The following is a 20411-nucleotide window of genomic DNA, read 5'->3' on the forward strand; positions in this document are numbered from 1 at the left end:
TTGTAGCATAACAAGACATTGCTTTATGTTTTGGCTTTTCACATATTTTGCATAAACAAGCCATGAGAGGCTCTAACCCAAGTATTGGGTAGTGTCTTCTCTCTTACAGGGCTTAGAATAACAACTGAAATGCTTCAAAATATAAGCATTTAATGTAGCAAATAGTAGTGACTAGTTTTCAAACAATGATGCTACTTTTTGCATGCTTCATAGAAGTGAATGAAATAAACACTTTCTAATCACAACCAGGTCTAGCAAGTCAAAACAAAACTGAAGCAACACTTGTAGTGAAGTTATTGAAAACTTCAAAAGACCAGAAATGCTAGAGTAGCATTTTATGTAGCATCATTTTCAAAAGTATGTCAAAACTGTTAAAACTAGAGAGCTGAACTTGGAGGGCTCATATCACACTCTTCAAAGCAAAAGAAAGGGGGCTTTCTGAGGCAAAAGAAAGCTGGTATACCACAGTAGATCCTCTGGGAAGAAGAGGCGAAAATATGCATCAGGTCGCCTTCACCTTCTTGAACAAAGTCGACTGGTTTTTCTCTGTTTTCTCCTTCAATATGCAGCCATTGCTGCTCAGATTTCAGCACAAGGTAGCTCTAGGTATGGAGAAGCTTGCCCTGGAAGGAATTAGACAAAGACAGAGCAGGCGCAGAGAACTTGCAGGAAGAAGGATCGACGATTTTCGTGCAATGGCGACCAGCAGTGCGTTTTATACTTCAATTGCTTGTAGCCGTAAACTCGCCCCAACAAGAGGGATCTCCAGCAGAAAGGGCGTGGGAAATGGGTGAGAATCAGAGGAGAACAAGCTCAAGCAAATTTTTGGAAGAAGAGGGAGAGATGGTGAAGAAGAAGAAGAAGAAGATGATGATGATGTGGCAAAAATGGGCTCAAGGGGGATCAAATGGCTCTGATACCATGTTGGAACACTGAAAGGAAAGAGTAGAGTGGACACAAAATCAGAATACTTGCATATAGAATGAAGAAGAAAGAGATCCTTAAGTAGGCACCTCATACAAGGTCACTGACATCACTGATGACCTCAAAGCTCCACAATCATCTCCTCAATCTGCTCCTAGATTCACTCAATCATCCTATGTGGCTTTTCCACCACCTAACTATGCTTGTGGGCACCTAACTGTGCCTCTAGCACTCACACATAGAAACATAAGGTGTGCCTGAGGCATACACCTTGAGATATCCCAACAGCATGTTGCCATTGATGCCATGGCCATGATCAGTCCAGAATAGACCCAGAGAAGCTAGCTAGTGAGGCAAGCAAAGAATAGAAGACGCCTTACCTAAAAGAAGACAATGGCAAACCAAAGTCTGCACAAGGTCACGTCGAGGTGCGTGCGGGTTGCATGGCGTTTGCAGGGCGAGGGCAGGTTGCAGGTACTTAATATTCCAAGATTTCATGGGCGGGAGGTGAAAATTCAAAATTCACGGAAGTAGAAAAATTTTCAACCGTCGGTTTTCCCCCCTTCGACGATATACGTCAAGAGAATTGAATATCCCAAACAAGTGCAATGTGGCCTAAAATGCTTCAAAACTCAAATAGGCCAAAGGGCACACTATCGGGTTTGATGCTTTGTATTATGAAATGCAATGAACTTTGGCATGTGTAAGAAAATAATACAACGTCTATGCTCAACAGATAACAGGATCTCGTATGCAAGAGAGAAAACAATATAGTATGGAGAATCAAAAATTTGATTACTGTAGAACTGATACAATAGATGGCACTGCCTCCCAACCGTGCGCTCCTGTGAAAGAAGCTTCGATGGCATGCAGGAAATAGTAGAAGACAGAGGCTGGATGCTAAGGAATCAGGGTTGCTATAGCCAGTGATGAAATGGGCTTCACAGGCTTGCTCTTATATAGCCACCAGTCGTAGTTGGTTAGGCTCAATTGGGTGACCGACCTAGTTCGCCCAAAACGGTCGCGGTCCCGAAATAAGCCACCGACCATACGATAGAACTGGTGCACAAAACAAAGCAACTAACCTACGGTCTCCGTTCGGTCCGGGATCATCTGAGGCTCCAAACGGGCCCCGCAACCCGAGAGTGGGATGCCCTGGGAAATGCTCCATCTACCCTCAGTGCGATCAGTCAAGGGATGCCTTCCCACACTTGCATGTAGCCTAGTTGGCGGTGTGCCAACTCTATCTCAAGCCATCTAGCCATCAGGCCACACATGGTCCCCATCTGGTGTCCAAACCAGGACCTACCGGATAACCGAGCTACTCAAATGCCTTCTACTCATATGGGGGGCTTACAAGTAGAGTTAGCTGGTTCCCGCATAGGTACACAAGAGTGGAGCATTGATATCTAACAGCATGCTTATGAGCCATATAGCAAGCAAATGCATGAAAAAAGAAACAATTCAAAATTGTAAATAGTGTTGGATTTATTAAAACATCTTTGCACATGCATAAATTACACTTTTTCAACTTCTTCCATTTTAAGGTGAATCTAGATACCAATACCAACAACTATTAATGTTTTAAGACCACCATGTAGTAGTCCCACTACTTTGGATTTCAAATTTTCAATCTGTTTTGCTTTTCAACAAAAAAAGAGAGAGTTATGGAGCGTGTCCTCAAATGGGTATGCATCACTTTTGTACAACATTGGAGGCCCATTAGCCCATGCCTAATGTTCTCATTTAGGTGTGTCCTTGGGTTGAGGAGAAACTCACGTAGTGTACTTTTGAATGATTACTTGGTTGCATGTATGTATAGAACAAAATTGATGTTTTTTAATTAATTTATATATCCTATAGTCTTCAGGATGCATGCTTCACATGCAACATAGCGCTTGTAATGCTTTAAAGGTCTCGTTTCAAATCCTTATTCCATAATTTTTTACTCTCATGTTCAAGTTTGGAATGTGTACTATTACTTGAAGACAAAGTTTGCCAAATTCCGTTGAGCAATGCATAAGTTATGGGTCATACAAGATACCTATATACAAAAAAATCCCTCAACCTCACAAAAAATGGCTACATCCAAGCAAAAAATGACCCTAACATCACTTTCTCCAAGCCTTGTAACCGATCAAAATATATCTTCATCGCGACAATTCAGATTTCAATTGATACATACAGTGTTTTGCAATTGATTCACTCAGTGATTTTCACATCAATTTGAGAACTATCTTGCGCCATGACTATGACTAACCAACATCAATTTGGAGGCATCTACTAAGCTAGACAACTCCAACTACAGCACATGGAAATACTGCATGGAGACCATTCTTGTACTTCAAGACAATTGGGAGTATGTTGATGGGTCTACACCTAGACCATCTAATGGTTCAACAACAACTCCCACCATTGCCGCAACACAACCAGAAGGTTCTACACCTGCACCAATGATGTCCACATCTGCCGTAGATCTTGCCATTGCCCGAGCATAGGCAGAATGGGATAAGATAGACAAATAAACATCATACTAGGGAATTTGGAAAATCCCAAGTCCCATTTGCAAAGACCTTAAAATAAGGGCACAGTGAACCCTTTCACGCTTTTGTCAAAGCCCCCTCATGTGACATATCATTGAAAATCTTTTGAAGAGTAGTTTCTAAAGGAATATACTCCATGAACTTTGAAGTTTTGAGACTCCAGAGATAACAAAAACTAGGTTGAAAAGAAAATTCCCTAAGTAATGGGATTTTTCCAAATTCTCTAATATGGTGTTAATATGCATATTATTTAATCAAACAGAATGTGCAAGATGCCATGCTTGGATAACTCAATGCAGTGAAGACATCCAAAGAAGTATGTAATATGTTCATAGCTCTTTATAAGTCTAAGAACACATCCAGGATTCTCACATTGAGAAACCAGATCAACCAGAGTTCTCACAACAACAATGAAATTGGTCATGCTTACGTACTCAGAATCAAGAATTACAACAATCAACTCGCAATAGCAGGAGAGACCATGAATCCTACAAAGGTGATTCAAGTCATCCTCAATGGACTACAAGAGGGTTACGAGAATCTAGTCCAGAGTATTGCCATTCAATGGCAAATTCTAGCACTGAAGAGTTACAGTCAGTGTTACTTGGTGAAGAACTCAGGACTCATGCCATTCAAGCATGCAAAGGTCATTCTAATGATCAAGCAGTCATAGCTTCAGACATAGGTAAAGATAGAGGTAGAGGCAGATCATCTCAGAGAAGTGGTAATCATCATAATCATTATCAAAGTTAGCATCAACATCTGTAGCAGCAGCATCAGCATCAGTGTCAACATCCAAGAGAAAATCAGTCCAATAGAGGAAGATTTCAACGTGTCAAACATTTAGTGCAACTGTCATAAGTTTGGACACTATGAAAGAGATTGCCACAAGAAGTAGTATGACCAAGGAGGTTAATCTAGCAACAATTGAGGTGGAAGAGGAAATCATCACGATGGACATTCAAGTCACAGTCATTATGCCAATAAATCTCAAAAGGGGAATGCAGTTACCAAGTTGATCAACCAGATCAAGATCCTTGGTATATCGGCAATGGTCCATCATAATTTTTTGAAACTACAGTTTCTAGGAAAAGTTTGTGAAGCATGTTGCTTCAGTAAACAAAGCAAACCAATTTTGGTAGAACCACCTTTCGAGCAAGAGGTATTCTTGAATTGATTCACACATATGTGTGGAGATATGCACAGACTTGTAGCATCAACGGTTCACTTTATTACTTGACTTTCATTGACGACTACCACAGATATTGTTGGCTCTATTTTTTGAAAGAGAAATATGAAGTCTTTTCCATATTTCAAGAATTCAAACCCATGGTTGAGAACCAAATAGGCAGAAAAATCAAAGTCACGAGATCAGACAGAGGAGGTAAATACATGTCTTCAGCATTCAAAGGAGGTAAATGCATGTCTTCAGCATTCATGAACTTTTAAAGAAGTAATGGCATTCAAAGACAATTCACATGCACATGCTGAAAGGAAGAACAAGACTTTAGCTGATAGTGCTAGAGCTATGCTCAGTGAGAAGCATTTTCCGAATCAATATTAGACAGAAGCAATTGCCATTGCAAACTACTTGCTTTAATCGGCTTCCGACCGAACCGATTCATGATATGACACCTTATGAGGCATTCGCTCGATATAAGCCACATATTGGACATCTCCACGTATTTGGTTGTATAAGATATGCTCACATACATGACGATCATCGCAAAAAATTGAATGTTAAGTCATATAAATGCATCATGGTTGACTACAGTGAAGAAAGCAAAGCATACAGTTGTATGATTCAATCAACCTAAAGTTCATTATCTCCAGAGATGTAATTTTTTATGAAGACTCCGAATGGAAAACATCGAATACACAGGAGATGATCACACCGATCACTCAGTACCTACAGAAACAATTGATGAAGAAGAGAGAGAATTGCCAGAGACACCCCGAGAAGAGCAACAACTCAGACGGTCTACTAGGGAAAGCAGACCACCAGCAAGGTTGACATATGCTCAGAAAGAAAAAGCAATTCAGATTGAAACCACCAATTGTGCTCTTATGACTACCATCATGACTACAGAAGAGCCAGTGTACTTCGAAGACACAGTTGACAAGCCAGAATGGCAAGTTGCTATGAATGAAGAAATGAATGCGTTGTACAAAAAAAACACTTGGAAATTATGTGACCTTCCACCAAGAAAGAAGGCCATTGGAAACAAATGGGTTTACAAAGTGAAGTATAATCCGGATGGAAGCATTGAAAGGTACAAAGCTCGACTAGTTGCAAAAGGTTTTGCACAGCAATATGGTTAAGATTATGATGATACTTATGCTTCGAGAGCAAGGATGGATTCCATACGGCTTTGATATCACTAGCGACACTCAGCAGATGTAATGTGTATCAGCTGGATGTCAAGAATGCTTTTCTCAACGGTTACTTAGATGAGGAAGTCTACATGCAACAACCAGCAGGGTATGTTGAACCAAGGAAAGAGCATTAGGTTTGCCATCTCAAGAAAAGTCTCTACAGCTTAAAGCAAGCACCCAAAAGTTGGTACAGCAAAATCGACAAGTATTTTGCCAAGTATTTTGCTAATCTGAGATACATGAAGTCTAATGTCGATCATACTCTCTACTACAAAGTTCAAGGGGAAGATATTACTATTGCACTTTTGTATGTAGATGATCTGATTGTAATAGGAAGCAATGATAGCTTCCAGCAAGATGAAACAGGACTTATCTGCAAAGTTCGACATGAAAGATCTTGGACTTATGCACTACTGTCTTGGAATTGAGTTCTAGAGAGAGTTAAACATCACCTTCATGAGCCAGCCTACTCTCCCTCTCTCTCTCTCTCTCTTTCCACCTCTCTCCTCTCATCTTCCGCTCTCTCTCTCTCTCTCTCTCTCTCTCTCACTCTCTTTCCACCTCTCCTCTCCCCATCTTCCTCCTCCTCTCCCTTCCTCTCTCCCCCTTCCACTCTTCTAGCCCCTTTCTCAAATCTACCCCTAGATTATTCTTGGATATCCTATTTCCATTTATTTCATTTATTTTTCCTATGTTCATATGTTTACTGACCACACTTATGAGTTTCTTTTTGTGTCTTCTTGTGACAAGACTTCACATCCCAACAATTATCTTCTCCAAATTGAAGCAAAGGGTTCTAGTAGTTCTACTAGAACTGCTATCTACTGCTAATTTAGGGACTAAGCTGTAAGAACTAGAAGAAAACATAGGAATAGGAAAAAATTTACACACACTGTGTGTGTGTGTGTTCGGGGGGTGGGGAGAGAGAGACTCAAGGTGTTGTGCATGTGAGTACAATGTGGGCAAAGACGACGATGCTGTTCTAGCTAATATCTTCCTTGGTATGTGAGCTTCAATAAATCAATTTTGCATTAACTTGATTAGAACGAGAACACTAACCTAAATTACATGTAAACTTGACTACACAAACTTCACAATCAATTTCAAAATTTACATACTTATAAAACAGATGAGCTTAATAAAACTCATCCATCAAGATATGACACTGGCACAAAACACAAGAATTTTGAGCAGATTATCTTGATAATTACATAAACAGATAAGAAAACAAGTATTTTTAAATCATTCTCAAGCCCATTTGTCTACTTCCAAAAGAACTTTGTGGATTATGCAATAGATTAGTTGGAAAGTACTTACCAAATTAGTTAATTATAAAATGCATCTTTAATTCATAAAATCATAACTAATTATAGAATCTATGTTAATTCATCACAAAGCTCAGTGCGAATTACAATTGTCTTGAGATGGAGTGCAAAGATGAAAATACAAAAGGATAGATTGTATTCTTTGTATGTAGACATTTGTTAGTGCAATATACCAATATAAAATCACATTTTATTGTAGGTAGAACAAACATATCAACAATCTACATTGCATCAAATACATAAATGGTGGCACCCATAGTTGCAACTCCCTATGATAGTCTCCCCATTAAAGATATGAGGTACATCAATTTTGACAGTTCCATTTTGTTACCTCCTGCCTTCCATTTTGTTACCTCCTGCCTTCCATTAGCTGCAAGCATAATTTAGAGAGTATTAGAGACTTTGAGAAACCCCAAGATTCTCAAAATAAAATGGGGAGAGAAAACCTTACATTCTTCCATTGTAAGATCCCTTCCTCAAATTCTTCTCATCTTTTGTCATCTTCATTCAAGCACATTAATTTTGGTAATGTCTTGTTTTATTAATTGGATTTGTAATTTAGCGAATATATTTATAGCTTTCATTAGTTTTGGAATGATGCATGTAACTGTTATTCATAATTTCATTTACTAAGAAATGTGTTAGATGTTTTGTTAATTTTGGGAATGATTTATACTATGATGTTGCAATATTATGATCCTACAAATATTCATGTAGTTTTAACACCGCCAATTGCATTTCAAAACCATTCAAAACCCTTTCATTCATAAGAACATAATTCAAAATCACACTTCTTTTCTAATTTTGGAATGCCACTTTAGTAATAATACCACAAGATTCGAATTCCACTATACTACCCTTTTGGCTCTGTTTTGGAGACATTCACTCACATAACTAGACATACATACATACATACATGCATACGCATACTCGTCTTGTATTTGCAAGAGTTTGGCTATAGAGCAGCCTAGTTCACTTTGTTGAAAATAAAGGAGATTCAGAAAATAACTAGAGTTCTGCATTAGCCAATTTGATATTTTACTGTACAAAGAGTAATGAGGACACTCGCAACCACATGCTTGGAGAATAAAGTGCCTCTTATTCTATAGCTTCACAGCAAGTTATCAAGCCCTCATATGCGCAAAGAGACTGAATAAACCAGAGAGGTGGAGGTTTGTCTGCAAATAATATGAAATACCCTTTCCAAGCATTGTTATACTCTTTGGAGTTGATTGGTAAGATGCATTGTTATACTCGTGCAACCCATCCATTTCCAAAAACCACTCAGAGCCTCCACAGCAAGGGGGCACAGATTTCCAGAAGTTCTCGTATATAAAGACAGATCCAGTTGCTAGTTGCTGAACCAAAATCATCTCTAAAGCCCAATCTACATATTCAGGAGTCAAGAATCAACTTTATTTCAGCCATGACTCTAGGAAAAGATATGCTGTCATTATAGCTGACTATGTTGGATTGTGAAGATAGCATAGTGTGCTCAGTAACACACCACCAAAGACACATACAACCTTCTTCGTTCCCCCCCAAAAAAAACTGTGGCAATTTCTCTGGCAAATGAAAATGATCTGCATGTATTGATGCTGAAAGCTAAGATACAATGTTCTATGCTTCCAGCCCTACTTTCCTAGTTATGATTACCCTGTCTCTTCCTACACTGATCGACGCACATGAGATTCGGTGCTTAGCAAACAAACAGGTATTATCTTGCTCAAATCGATACTCGATAGCTGTTGATCAGAATCTAAAGAGCAGCATAAATCCAGCAGATCTGTTCGTCCGTATCTGATGCGCTCATCTGTGAGAAACCAAAGCATTAAGAAAAACATTAAACGAAGAAGATGGTATCCACATTCTTTACAATGAAATCATCGAGTCCATCCTTGCAATACAATAAAAAGATGAATCCTGAAGATGACCAAAACAGTACAGTCAGTTCTTGCTGAGCTTCAAACCATAGATTCGTTCAATAAACCAACCCCAAGGTGGTGGGGGACACAAGGCTCCAAGGGAAGAAGTCCACCCCACATGAAATCATACATACAGAGTTCACCACCTCTCCACACTGTCCAATTCTTCACTTCCTCTACCTTCCACTCCACTACTTTGCCGCCTCCTTCCCTCTTGTAGCATCCTCCTTCCATACATTGGTATCAAAGCGTATTACTCCTCACACACCTCTTAAACTTCGCATCCTTTGTCTGCCTTGGGCTGCCTGAATCAATGGTCGGTTCATAGCAACTGTATAGCGGCTACTTCCATCCAGTTTGTTGATCATCATCTACACCACATTGTGGTCCGAACAATCATCACAATCTACATAATCTATACACATCTTCCGCTTTCCATCGTCAACCCTTCCTCCGTAAGCTGTTTGTCTATAGCCGTACAATAAACCTGCTAGCTGTCCTACTCCAACCAATTCCACAAGCCGCTTTGTTCTGCTGTCAGCTGCTCTATCAATTCCCCCTTGTAACTTTGGGTCACGTACCTCAGATTGGACCTGAATTATCTATTCATACCTTAGGAGTCCAAGGTATTCTAGACATCCCCATAGATCCTAAATGCCTCAACTATCTTAGTTGTCATAGGTGTCCCAATCGTTCTAGCTATCTGTAATGAAGGCCAAAACTAGTCCAAGTTAGTAGGTTAGCACTTAGTAGTGAGGGGGCTATATATGACCACCTCACTCCCATTGTATTCACTTTTGGATGTGATCTCTATCTACTCTCCTACCTTCTTCCTCCTCCTTGCTGCCTGCTCTCTCTCTCTCTCTTCCCCCCTCTTCCTCTCTCTCTCTTCCCCCCTCTTCCTCTCTCTTCTTCCCCATCTCCTTCCTTGTTTCCCTTCCGCTCTTCCAGCCCCTTTCTCTGATCTGCCCCTACCTCCTTTTATACACAGGTATCAGAGCCTTGCTCTTGGCACCTGCCTTGCTCGGATGGTTTACCACCCACATGACCCTGGAGGTGCCTCAACACCCAAGGCAAAGGAATACATCACATTTCCTTTTGACCCTGGTGGCATCTATGATGGAGTATGTCCTTTTTATAGCAGGGAGCTTTAGTGCCTAACCATCACCTGCAATTTTGAGGAGGGATGGTTTATAATGAAGGGCAAAACTGCCTAAGTTAGTGTAGGTTAGGACTAAAAGGTGAGGGCACTATATAAGCCCACCTCACTCCCATTGTATTCACTTTTGGCTGTGACCCCTATCTATCTACTCTCCTGCCTTTCTCCTACTTGCTACCTACTCTCTCTGTCTCTCTGTCTCTCTCTCTTTTCCCACCTCTTCCTCTCTCTTCTTCCCCATCTTCCTCCTCCTCTCCCTTCCTCTCTCCCCCGCTCTTCTAGCCCCTTTCTCTAATCTGCCCCTACCCCCTTTTCTACATTATCACCTGATGCTCGATTTCCTTACAGCTTTCAGTCCTTCATGTCTATAACAAACCTAAACTTTTCTTGACTGCATTTATGGATTATTCTTGGATATCCTATTTCCATTTATTTCATTTATTTTTCCTATGTTCATATGTTTACTGACTACACTTATGAGCTTCTTTCTGTGTCTTCTTGTGACAAGACTTCACATCCCAGCCAATAATCTTCTCCAAATTGAAGCAAGGGTTCCACTAGAACTGCTATCTGCTGCTAATTTAGGGACTAAGCTGTAAATCTAGCAAGAACTAGAAGAAAACATAGGAATAGGGCAGAGGGAAGGTCACTCTTACTTGGAAGAGGGCATGAATGTACACCTCCATGGGGCCGGCTAGCATGGCTGCTAGATGCTGCTGTCCTTCTTGCATGTACAGCTCTCAACTGATGCTTAGGAAGTACAAGCACTCAATGAAAGGGGTGTCCTTGTATTACAGCTGAAGCCTCTTTTATAATTTTGGGACATGGGTGAGCAACACCTTTGCTTATGGGATTAGTACAACAGGCTGCCACATGGCAGACTCACAAATCGGAGTCACAATGAAGCTTAGAATCCCCACTATAAGTACAAGAGAATACCAACGTATTAACAATGAATGGGACCCCCATTAAATGACTACTGCTAACCCTAGCATGCCCTACTGTTACAATCCTCCCCTTCTTACAAAAATTTTGCCCTCAAAATGAAAGCAAGCAATACAACTGAAAATGAAAGAAAGGGTCCCTCATCAGGTAATCCTTTCCACTTGATGCGATACTCCACCATCACTTTGTTTCTGAGTATCTTGTCTCCATAGCCCAATATCTTTTCTGGAACATAGTCAATTTGACCTGATTCATCCATAGGAGGAAGCTCTGCTGCAGCTGGAATAAATGGTCCCAATGCCTCTTTAGTAGGCAACATGAAACACGGCTGATAATCTGAGTTTAAAGGCCAAGTCTCCCACCCTTTTTAGAATCTGAAATGGGCCATAAAACCTCTGAGCCAATTTAGCATTAGTGTTGCCTCTTAAAGTGGCATACCTATGAGGATGCAGTCTGAGGTAGACCCAATCTCCTTCTTGATATTCTCAATGCCTTCTCCGCTGGTCTGCATTTTTGTTCATAGGGGATTGAGCTTTGAGGAGATTATCATTGGCCAACTGCAAAACAGCCTGCAACCTGCCCACTTCAACCTTGGCATGTTGGTTGAGAAGGACTTGGTCTCTCATGCTGGAAGGTAGTTGGACTTGACACCCATATAATGCTTCAAATAGGGACATACCAATTGAGGTATGCTTGGTAGAATGATGGCAAAATCTGCTAAGCACAGCCACCTGTCCCAAGACTTTTGAGTATCAAAGCAAAAATGTCTTAGGTACTCTTCCACCCATTTGTAGGCATTCTCATATTGACCATCTGTTTGAGGAAGATATGTTGTACTTGGAGCCAACTTAGTCCCAATCTGAGAGAAGAGTTCCTTCCAAAATCCACTCATGGACTTAGCATCCATATCACTTATGATCTGCTTTGGGAGTCCATGCAACCTGAATATATGCTCCACAAACTAGCCAGCCACTTGAGGAAGTAAATGTGGTTTTGGTGGGAACTGCAAATATACTATTCCATCATTTGGCTGTAGTAGGAAAACCCACAATTAAATCCATACTTATGTGAGTCCACTTCCCCTTAGGGATAGGTAAGGTTGTACAAGGCCCGCTGGGAGTGAGTTCTCAGTCCTGTTTTGCTGGCAATGCACACAGCCCTCAACATAAGTCATGACATCTTTCCATAACCCCTTCCAATAGAAGCTTTGCTTCACTTTGTCATAGGTCTTGCCCAAACCAATGTGTCCAGCGATTGGTGAGCTATGCATCTCTTCCAAGAAGAACAAGGGACCAAATATACTCTATCCATATACCATAAAAGACCATTCTTCAAAGCATATTGAGGGAAATCTTGGCATTGTGGATCTTGGAGAGCCATGAAGACCTCAGCTGCTTCTGGGTACCCCAAGTATTCCTCTTGAATATCATGAATTCAATCCTTGTATATAGTAGAAATTGCATAGCATTGACATGACCATAGTTTGGATAATGCATCAGCTATAACATTCTCCTTTCCCCTTTATATTCAATGCCAAAGTCATAGCCTTGAATAAATTCCAACCACCTCTTTTGCTTTTTGGTTAGAGTAATTTGGAACAGAAATACCTCAAGGACCTATGATCCATCCACATGTGAAATGACTACCATATAGGTAGTGGTGCCACTTCTTGATTGCATGTACAATAGCAAGCATCTCTTTGTCATGAGTAGGGAAGATGTACTCTTTGCCACTCAGCTGCCTGCTTTCGTATGCAATGACACCATGACCTTGCTTGAGGATAGCCCCAATGCCCTTCCCACTTGCATCAGCCTCAATCAAGAAAGGCTTGGAAAAATCAGGGCTTGCAAATATTGGAGTTGTTAAGAGTGCTTCCTTGAGGTCATTAAAATCTGATTGAGCTAAAGAGTTCCAAGAAAAAGCACCCTTCTTAAGCAAATCTGTAAGAGTTGCTCCTCTTTTAGTGTCTAATAAACCTCCTATAAAAGGATGTCAATCCTAGAAATCCCCTAAGCTAATTGAGTGTAGTAGGTATAGGCCATAGCTTTACTGCTGGGGTGCAATATGTCCAAAATACTCAACCCTTTGAACCATGAAGCACGTTTACAAGGCTTGGCATAAAACTGGCCAAGGATTTCATGGAGTATTGAAAAATTGCAGGAGCATTAGTGAGTCCAAAGGACATCACCTTGAATTGATAGTGCCCTCTTTCAATCTTGAACAGTCTTGAACTCATCTCGGTAATGAAGGGGGGAAAAGGGCTAATTTAGAGACCCTGTAGAGGCCTTTTAAGTGGGAAATGTGGAGGGACTATATAAGTCCCCATCCACCCCTCATTATACACTTTTGATGTGACATCTAATCTTATCTCCAACCTCCTTCCTCCTACGTGTTGCCTTCACTCTATCTCTCTCTCTCTCTCTCTCTCTCCCCCCCAATCTCTCTCTTCCCCTCACCCTTCTCTCTCTCTTCCTCTCCCTCTTCCCCTTTCCTCACTTCTCACTCCTCCCTCTTCCTCTCTCTTCCATCTACCAATTCTATCCCCATTCACCAAATCTACCCCTTCCCCTTCCTTGCATTGGTATCATGCACCCATTTTCTGGACCCTTGCATGCACCCCAGCATGGGGATTATCTTGATTTCAATGATGCCTTTTCTGTGCCGTAGAACGCTTTTTTGATGGATGCCGGCCACCTTTCGGCTCACAGTTTTTTGCTTCTATGGGGGCTGAGCCATCTATATTGGGCCGACCTACAGCCTACAGGTATGCATCCGTTCAGTATTGCACTAGTGAGTATGCCTGGATCTGGTTTGAGAGTGCTCTCAACGGAAGCAAGAACCAAAGAGGGAGAGAGGAAAACAGAGAGCCACACAAGTTTTGGTGGGTGCAGAACCACCCTAATCTTATTTTTCATTCATTTATATATGTGTTTGAGTATTATACATAACTGGGGTAAAGGCACAGTGACCTTTAACCCCCACAACCTCCCACTTAAAGAACAATGTGCCTTTAAGGGAGAATAACCAGTGAGCATACTATCCAATGCCCATCAATACACGACAATACTCAAACCGCTGACTAGGTAGACTCTTCGTCAGCATATCTGCAGGGTTATCATCTGTATGAACCTAGACAAGCTCTATGCGCTTGTCCTCAAGTACCTCCCTAATGAAATGGTACCTGACCTCAATGTGTTTGGTCTTTGCATGAAAGACCGGATTCCGTGCTAGCTGAATAGCACTCATGGAATCACTATGCAATGTTGGTACACCTGTATGAATCCCCAAATCTCCTACTAGCCGATCAAGCCATATAGCCTCCTTGCAACCCTCTGTGGCTGCAACATACTCAGCCTCTGTGGATGACAAAGCAACGCACTTCTGTGCGCGAGACATCCACGACACTGCACCACCTGCAAAGGTGAACACATAACCAGAAGTGGATCTCCTACTATCCACATGCCCTGCATAGTTTGAATCTGTGCACCCAAGTACACGCATGTCTCCTCTACCAAAGCAGATGCACATCTCCTTGGTACCCTTCATGTACCTCATGATGCACTTAACTGCCTCCCAATGCCTCTTTCCTGGATTAGCCATATATCGGCTAACAACTCCCACTGCAAATGCAATGTCTGGTCTAGTAGCTATAATAGCATACATAAGACTCCCAACTACTGATGCATAAGGAACCTTAGCCATCATGGCCCTTTCCTCATCTGATTTGGGACTATCCGTATGACTCAGTTTCACATATGGAGGCAATGGAGTACTCGCTGCCTTCCCCCCCCATATTGAAACGCTACAATACTTTTGTAGTTCTAGGTATTTCAGAAATGGTTGGCCTTGGTTGAGAATCAGTCAGGTAGAACGCTTAAATGCCTACAGACTGACAATGGTGGAGAGTATCTCTCTCATGACTTTCAGCATTTCTGTGATACACGTGGGATTAAGAGGGAGCTCACATCCCCTCGTATTTCAGAGCAAAATCCAGTTGCAGAAAAGATAAACCGTACCATTCAAGAAAGGTTGCAATGCATGCTTTCCAATGCAAGTCTTTCTGGTGGTTTTTGGGCTGAGGCAATGAAGACTGCAGTGCATGTGATCAATAGATCACCTAGTAAGAGTTTGGATGGTGGTATTCCTGAAGAGGCATGGAGTGGCAAGAAGCCCTCTTACTCTCATTTGCGTATATTTGGGTGTGAGGCATATGCACATGTGCCAAAAGAGCTTCGAAAGAAGCTAGATCCTAAGTCTAGGAAATGCATCTTTCTAGGTTATGGTGAAAGTGGAGAGATGGGCTATCGTCTCTGGGATCCAGAAGCAAAAAAGATCATACGCAGCCATGATGTAGTCTTCAATGAGAAGAAGATGCATAAGGCACCCATGACGGATGTGGAAATGAGGAGAATCACTTTCCAAGATGTGAATCCACCTGCATATGTTGATAGACAGCAAGCTGCCTATGCACCAAATGTGCAAGAAATGGTACCACCAAGTACTCCCACAGGTATACAATCAAGGGTAGATGATGGATCATCTATTGGTGAAAATGATGAGCCAAATATGGCTGATATGCAGGTGGGACAGCAAGCTGAAATGCCCTTAAGAAGATCATCTAGAGTGTCTAGCCCGCCTGATAGGTTTGTTCCAGGGGTAGACTATGTGATGCTTACTGATTGCGGGGAGTCTTCTTGCTATAGAGAGGCTATGATGCGCGAGGATCAACGCAAGTGGGAGTATGCTATGCAATCAGAGATGAGTTCACTTATGAAGAATAAGACTTGGGACTTGGTTTCTTTGTCACATGGAAAGAAAGCATTGCCATGTGAATGAGTCTACAAAATGAAGGTCACAAGTGATGATGTACCTAGGTACAAGGCCTGTTTGGTCGCTAAAGGGTTCAAGCAAGAGAAGGGTGTGGAGTTTGATGAGATATTCTCTCCGGTTGTGAAGATGACCACACTTAGATGCATGCTTGGACTAGTGGCATCAGAGGATATGGAGCTTATGCAGATGGATGTCAAAACAGCTTTCTTGCATGGGGATTTGCATGAGGAAATTTACATGGTGCAGTCGGAAGGCTTTGAAGAAAAGGGCAAAGAGCATTTAGTTTGCAAGCTGAAGAAGAGTCTCTATGGTCTTAAGCAAGCGCCTAGAGAATGGTATCAGAAGTTTGATGCTTTTATTCGGTCCCAGGGTTTTAGGAGTGAAATTGATCACTACCTCTACACTAAAAGGGCTAAGGATAATAGCCTGATAATCCTGGCACTATATGTGGATGATATGCTATTGGCTAGCAAGAATACTTATGAGCTAGATGCATTAAAGGCCAAGTTGCATGAGGCCTTTGATATGAAGGATTTGGGACTTGCAGGTCATATTCTTGATATGCGCATCACGCGTGATCGGAGTAGGAAACTCCTTTGGCTTTCACAAAAAGAGTATGTACATCACTCTTCCGAGCTATAGCATAAGCCCACACTTTCCTAGTTGCATCATCAATGAATGTCACATAGTATTCAGCCCCGCCTAATGACCGTGTAGGCATGGGACCACATACGTCTAAATGCACCAAATCAAGCTTTTCAAACTCTTTTCTTTTCCTTCTTTTATGGGCTGATTTAGTCTGCTTCCCATAGAGACAGTGCTCACAAAATTCAAAATCAGAGAAACTCAAATGCGGTACATAACCCAAACGACATAAGAGTTTCATTCCATTCTGGCTCATGTGCCCCAATCTGCAATGCCACAAAGAAGTGCTCTTTTATGGGCTGATTTAGTCTGCTTCCCATAGAGACAATGCTCACCAAATTCAAAATCAGAGAAACTCAAATGCGGTACAGAACCCAAACGGCATAAGAGTTTCATTCCATTCTGGCTCATGTGCCCCAACCTGCAATGCCACAAAGAAGTGCTTGGCTGCTCGGTTATTGCAACAACATGATCAAATACCCCTGATACATGTAAGGGATACAAAGTCTCACACTTGGCACCCCTGGCCAAAAGCATAGAGTCCTTCTGAATTTTCCAACTCTGAAAGCCAAAAGTGGTGTGAAAACCAGCATCATCTAGCTGACCCACTGAAATAAGACTCTTGGTCAACTTAGGCACATGTCTTACATGTTTAAAAATAAATGCAGACCCATTTACAAAAGAAAACTTTATGTCACCTACTCCCACTATGTCACATGCATAGTCATTTCCAAGATGCACACAACCTGTCTTTCCACTATCATAAGTGGAGAACCATTCCCTATGGGGAGTAACATGGAATGAAGCACCAGAATCCAAAATCCAATCCTGAGAATATGCATCATCTGAAGTGGTAAGCAACTCTGCAGATAAACTAGACATGAAGAGAACGTCATTGCCACTATCATGTGTGACTGCATTGATCTCCTCGATCTTCACTTTTCCTTTGTCTTCCCTTGGACTCTCATCCTTTTGATTTGCACCCCAATTTGCATTCTTTTTCTTATCCTTTTACTCTCTTTTCAGCTTGTAGCAATCCTTTTTCATATGGCCCTTCTTGCCACAGTGGTAACACTCAATGTTCCGTGCCCTGGATTTGCTATGAGACTTCCCTCTTTCTTGGGACTTCCCCTGAACTGTGATCTGCCCCTTTGCACATTTAAGGCTGCATCCTGCTTGTTGCCGTCCATAGACTTCCGTCTAATCTCCTCGGCCAACAAGCTACCCACAACATCATCAAATTTCAGTACTCCACCAGGTGCAGAGTTACTAACAGCTGTACGGAAGGTATCCCATGAGGATGGCAATGAACATAAGAGAAATATTGCCTTGGTCTCCGTATCAAAATTCATCTTCTGAGCCTGAAGCTGACTGAAAATAATATTGAATTCATTCAAGTGAGAAGCAATTGAGACCCCTTCCTTCATCTGCAGCTCAAACAACCTCTTCATGAGGTAAACTTTATTAGAGGCAGTTTCCTTCTCATAAGTGGCACACAGTTTCTTCCACAAATCTTCCGTAGTCTGCTCATTTACTACTGTGAAATAAACTGACTCTGCAAGATGAAGTCTAATAGTAGACTTTGCTAATGCATCCAACTCATTCCAATCATCCTCAGACATATTTGCAAGCTTAGCTTCAATCCCTGCCAAGGGTTTAATCTGCTTCTTTTGAATAAGCACATTCCTTATCTGTTCTTTCCACAAAGAAAAGTTTGTCCCATCAAACTTTTTAATGTTGACAAACTCCTTTTCAGATATGGAAGAGGATGCCATGATGCAAATAAAGCCAAATCCCAAATGCTAGTGCCTGTAAGAGAGAATCACACCAAATACCAGGTGCATCCAAATGTGTATGTCACACTAGACTGAAATATCACCAAAAGTCAAAGCTCAAAGTATCAAAAGATGCATCTGACTCATGTGCATGTACTATGCATCCATATGAGCAAATCTGGCCCAAAAGAAAATGCCAACTACAATGGCAATCCAAAATGCCAATAAGTGCCAAATGACTCAAGCATAAACACTGTCCACTGGCATATGCATCAATAATATCTCATCCAAGAGAGCATAGCACTATCAGTGCATCACCTGCAATGTGTCAAAGCTGTCCCTCAGCATAAAATAGCATCCATGTGCAAAGCGTCTATAAAAATAGCATCCCACAAGATAATTTGGACCTATCAGCGCATCCAATAAGGACCGCAATGCATCCAAATGGCCTATAAATCATCCACTGCAACCCAATGCACACCACGAATGAGCGCACACTGCTCAAACTGCAACCAAAGTGATCTGCATAAGGTATGCTCAAGAAATCGTAGTCCCACGGTAATGACCGCTACTGAAAATAAAACCTGAGATGCCTCAAAGCATGGACACCATTGCATAATCGGACTCAGCAAGAAAATCTACAAATATCTCTCTTCTGCCGGAACTCCAAAATCCCAACCGATGAGTGAGAAATGGGAGTCAACACTTATCCACTGCCATGTGGCATAAATCTAAGGTTTCAAAACCTTAGAATGAGAAATGCATAACAGAGAGACGAAATCGAATACACAGAGATCTATAACTCTGAAAATCCTCCATCGAATCGCGCAAGAACTGACAGGTAGGGATTTTTGGGCATCCAAAACGCAATGGGACAAACGGTTTTGAAAACCGTGGTCTCAATCACTGGATCCAACACACAGACTGAAAAACGTTTTTGGAGACAAAGCTGTTTGTAAACTCCACCGGAGTGCGAATGATGAGCAACATAGAAGTTTTAGGACCTCTTGAGTCCACTGAAACTGACAGATTTGCAAATGGTTGCTCCAAACTTGAGTTCCAACACCCGGACAAAAAACGCAGAAACTGACACAGTGAGTCAGAAATCCAATGAAATGATCCCAGATTCAAGAATGAAGGTGTTTCCAAGCTCCTGAAGTGAAGTGGACACCAAAAGCAAGCAATAGTTGCCTCTACAAGTCAATACGGAGTCTCTGCCATCGAACGGAACAGGGAAAAGCTCAAAAAACGACTTTTTCTTTGAAAACACTTAACAGGCTCTCAAAACCACTTCGTAAAACCAAAGTGACTTTTCCAAAGGTTCCTCCAAGGTCTCTGCACACTCGGATGCAAGTAAAGTCACCCACAAAGCTTCCCACAGAGCTTCTCCTTCCTCCCACAGAGCTGTTGAGCTTCTACGCATTTACGCACGCTCAGCTAAATCACCCGGGCTCTGATACCAGTTGAGAGTGCTCTCAACGGAAGCAAGAACGGAAGAGGGAGAGAGAAACAGAGAGCCACACAAGTTTTGGTGGGTGCAGAACCACCCTAATGTTCTTTTTCATTCATTTATATATGTGTTTAAGTATTGTACATAACTGGGGTAAAGGCACAGTGACCTTTAACCCCCACATGGTTTTGGGTTGCAGGGCAGCTAGGAAAGAGATCAGTCCTCTTCTTAGACTTTTACCGTGCCATCTTTTTAGAGGGATGCTTTTGGGTGGTAGAATCAGAGGGCTGCATGCTTCTATGGCTCTGATAGTGAACACTTTTAGCGAGACGCAGCCTGTGCATTAGGCAGCTGGGATTACTATGCAGCAGAATGCTGAAAATGGGCAGTAATTGACCATGGATGATATGCTTTCAAAAGCCTTATGTTACGCTCTAGCTGAGGTAGCATGACCTCGGAAGAATCAGTCGACATTTCCCTTAAAGGATCTATATTTGTAATATATATTTGTTTG

General features: G+C 41.6%; 1 protein-coding gene across 2 annotated transcripts in view; it reads right to left on the minus strand.

Moving 5' to 3' along the window:
• Positions 1 to 8105: 8105 nt before the first annotated feature.
• The window catches only part of LOC147902929 (uncharacterized), a 38458-nt gene continuing 26152 nt past the window's right edge, over positions 8106 to 20411 (minus strand). The window contains exon 6 of one of the 2 annotated variants that reach the window (XM_087374268.1): positions 8106 to 8981. In XM_087374268.1, the coding sequence (XP_087230394.1) occupies positions 8836 to 8981 (146 nt within the window). In that variant the 3' untranslated portion in view covers positions 8106 to 8835. The remainder of the gene's footprint in view (positions 8982 to 20411) is intronic. The other variant, XM_087374267.1, reaches the window with a different exon arrangement.

This window comes from Dipteris shenzhenensis, chromosome 4 (genome assembly GCF_047967505.1).
Source record: "Dipteris shenzhenensis isolate YYH24624 ecotype China chromosome 4, Dip_SZ_1.0, whole genome shotgun sequence".
In the NCBI taxonomy this organism is placed as follows: domain Eukaryota; kingdom Viridiplantae; phylum Streptophyta; class Polypodiopsida; order Gleicheniales; family Dipteridaceae; genus Dipteris; species Dipteris shenzhenensis.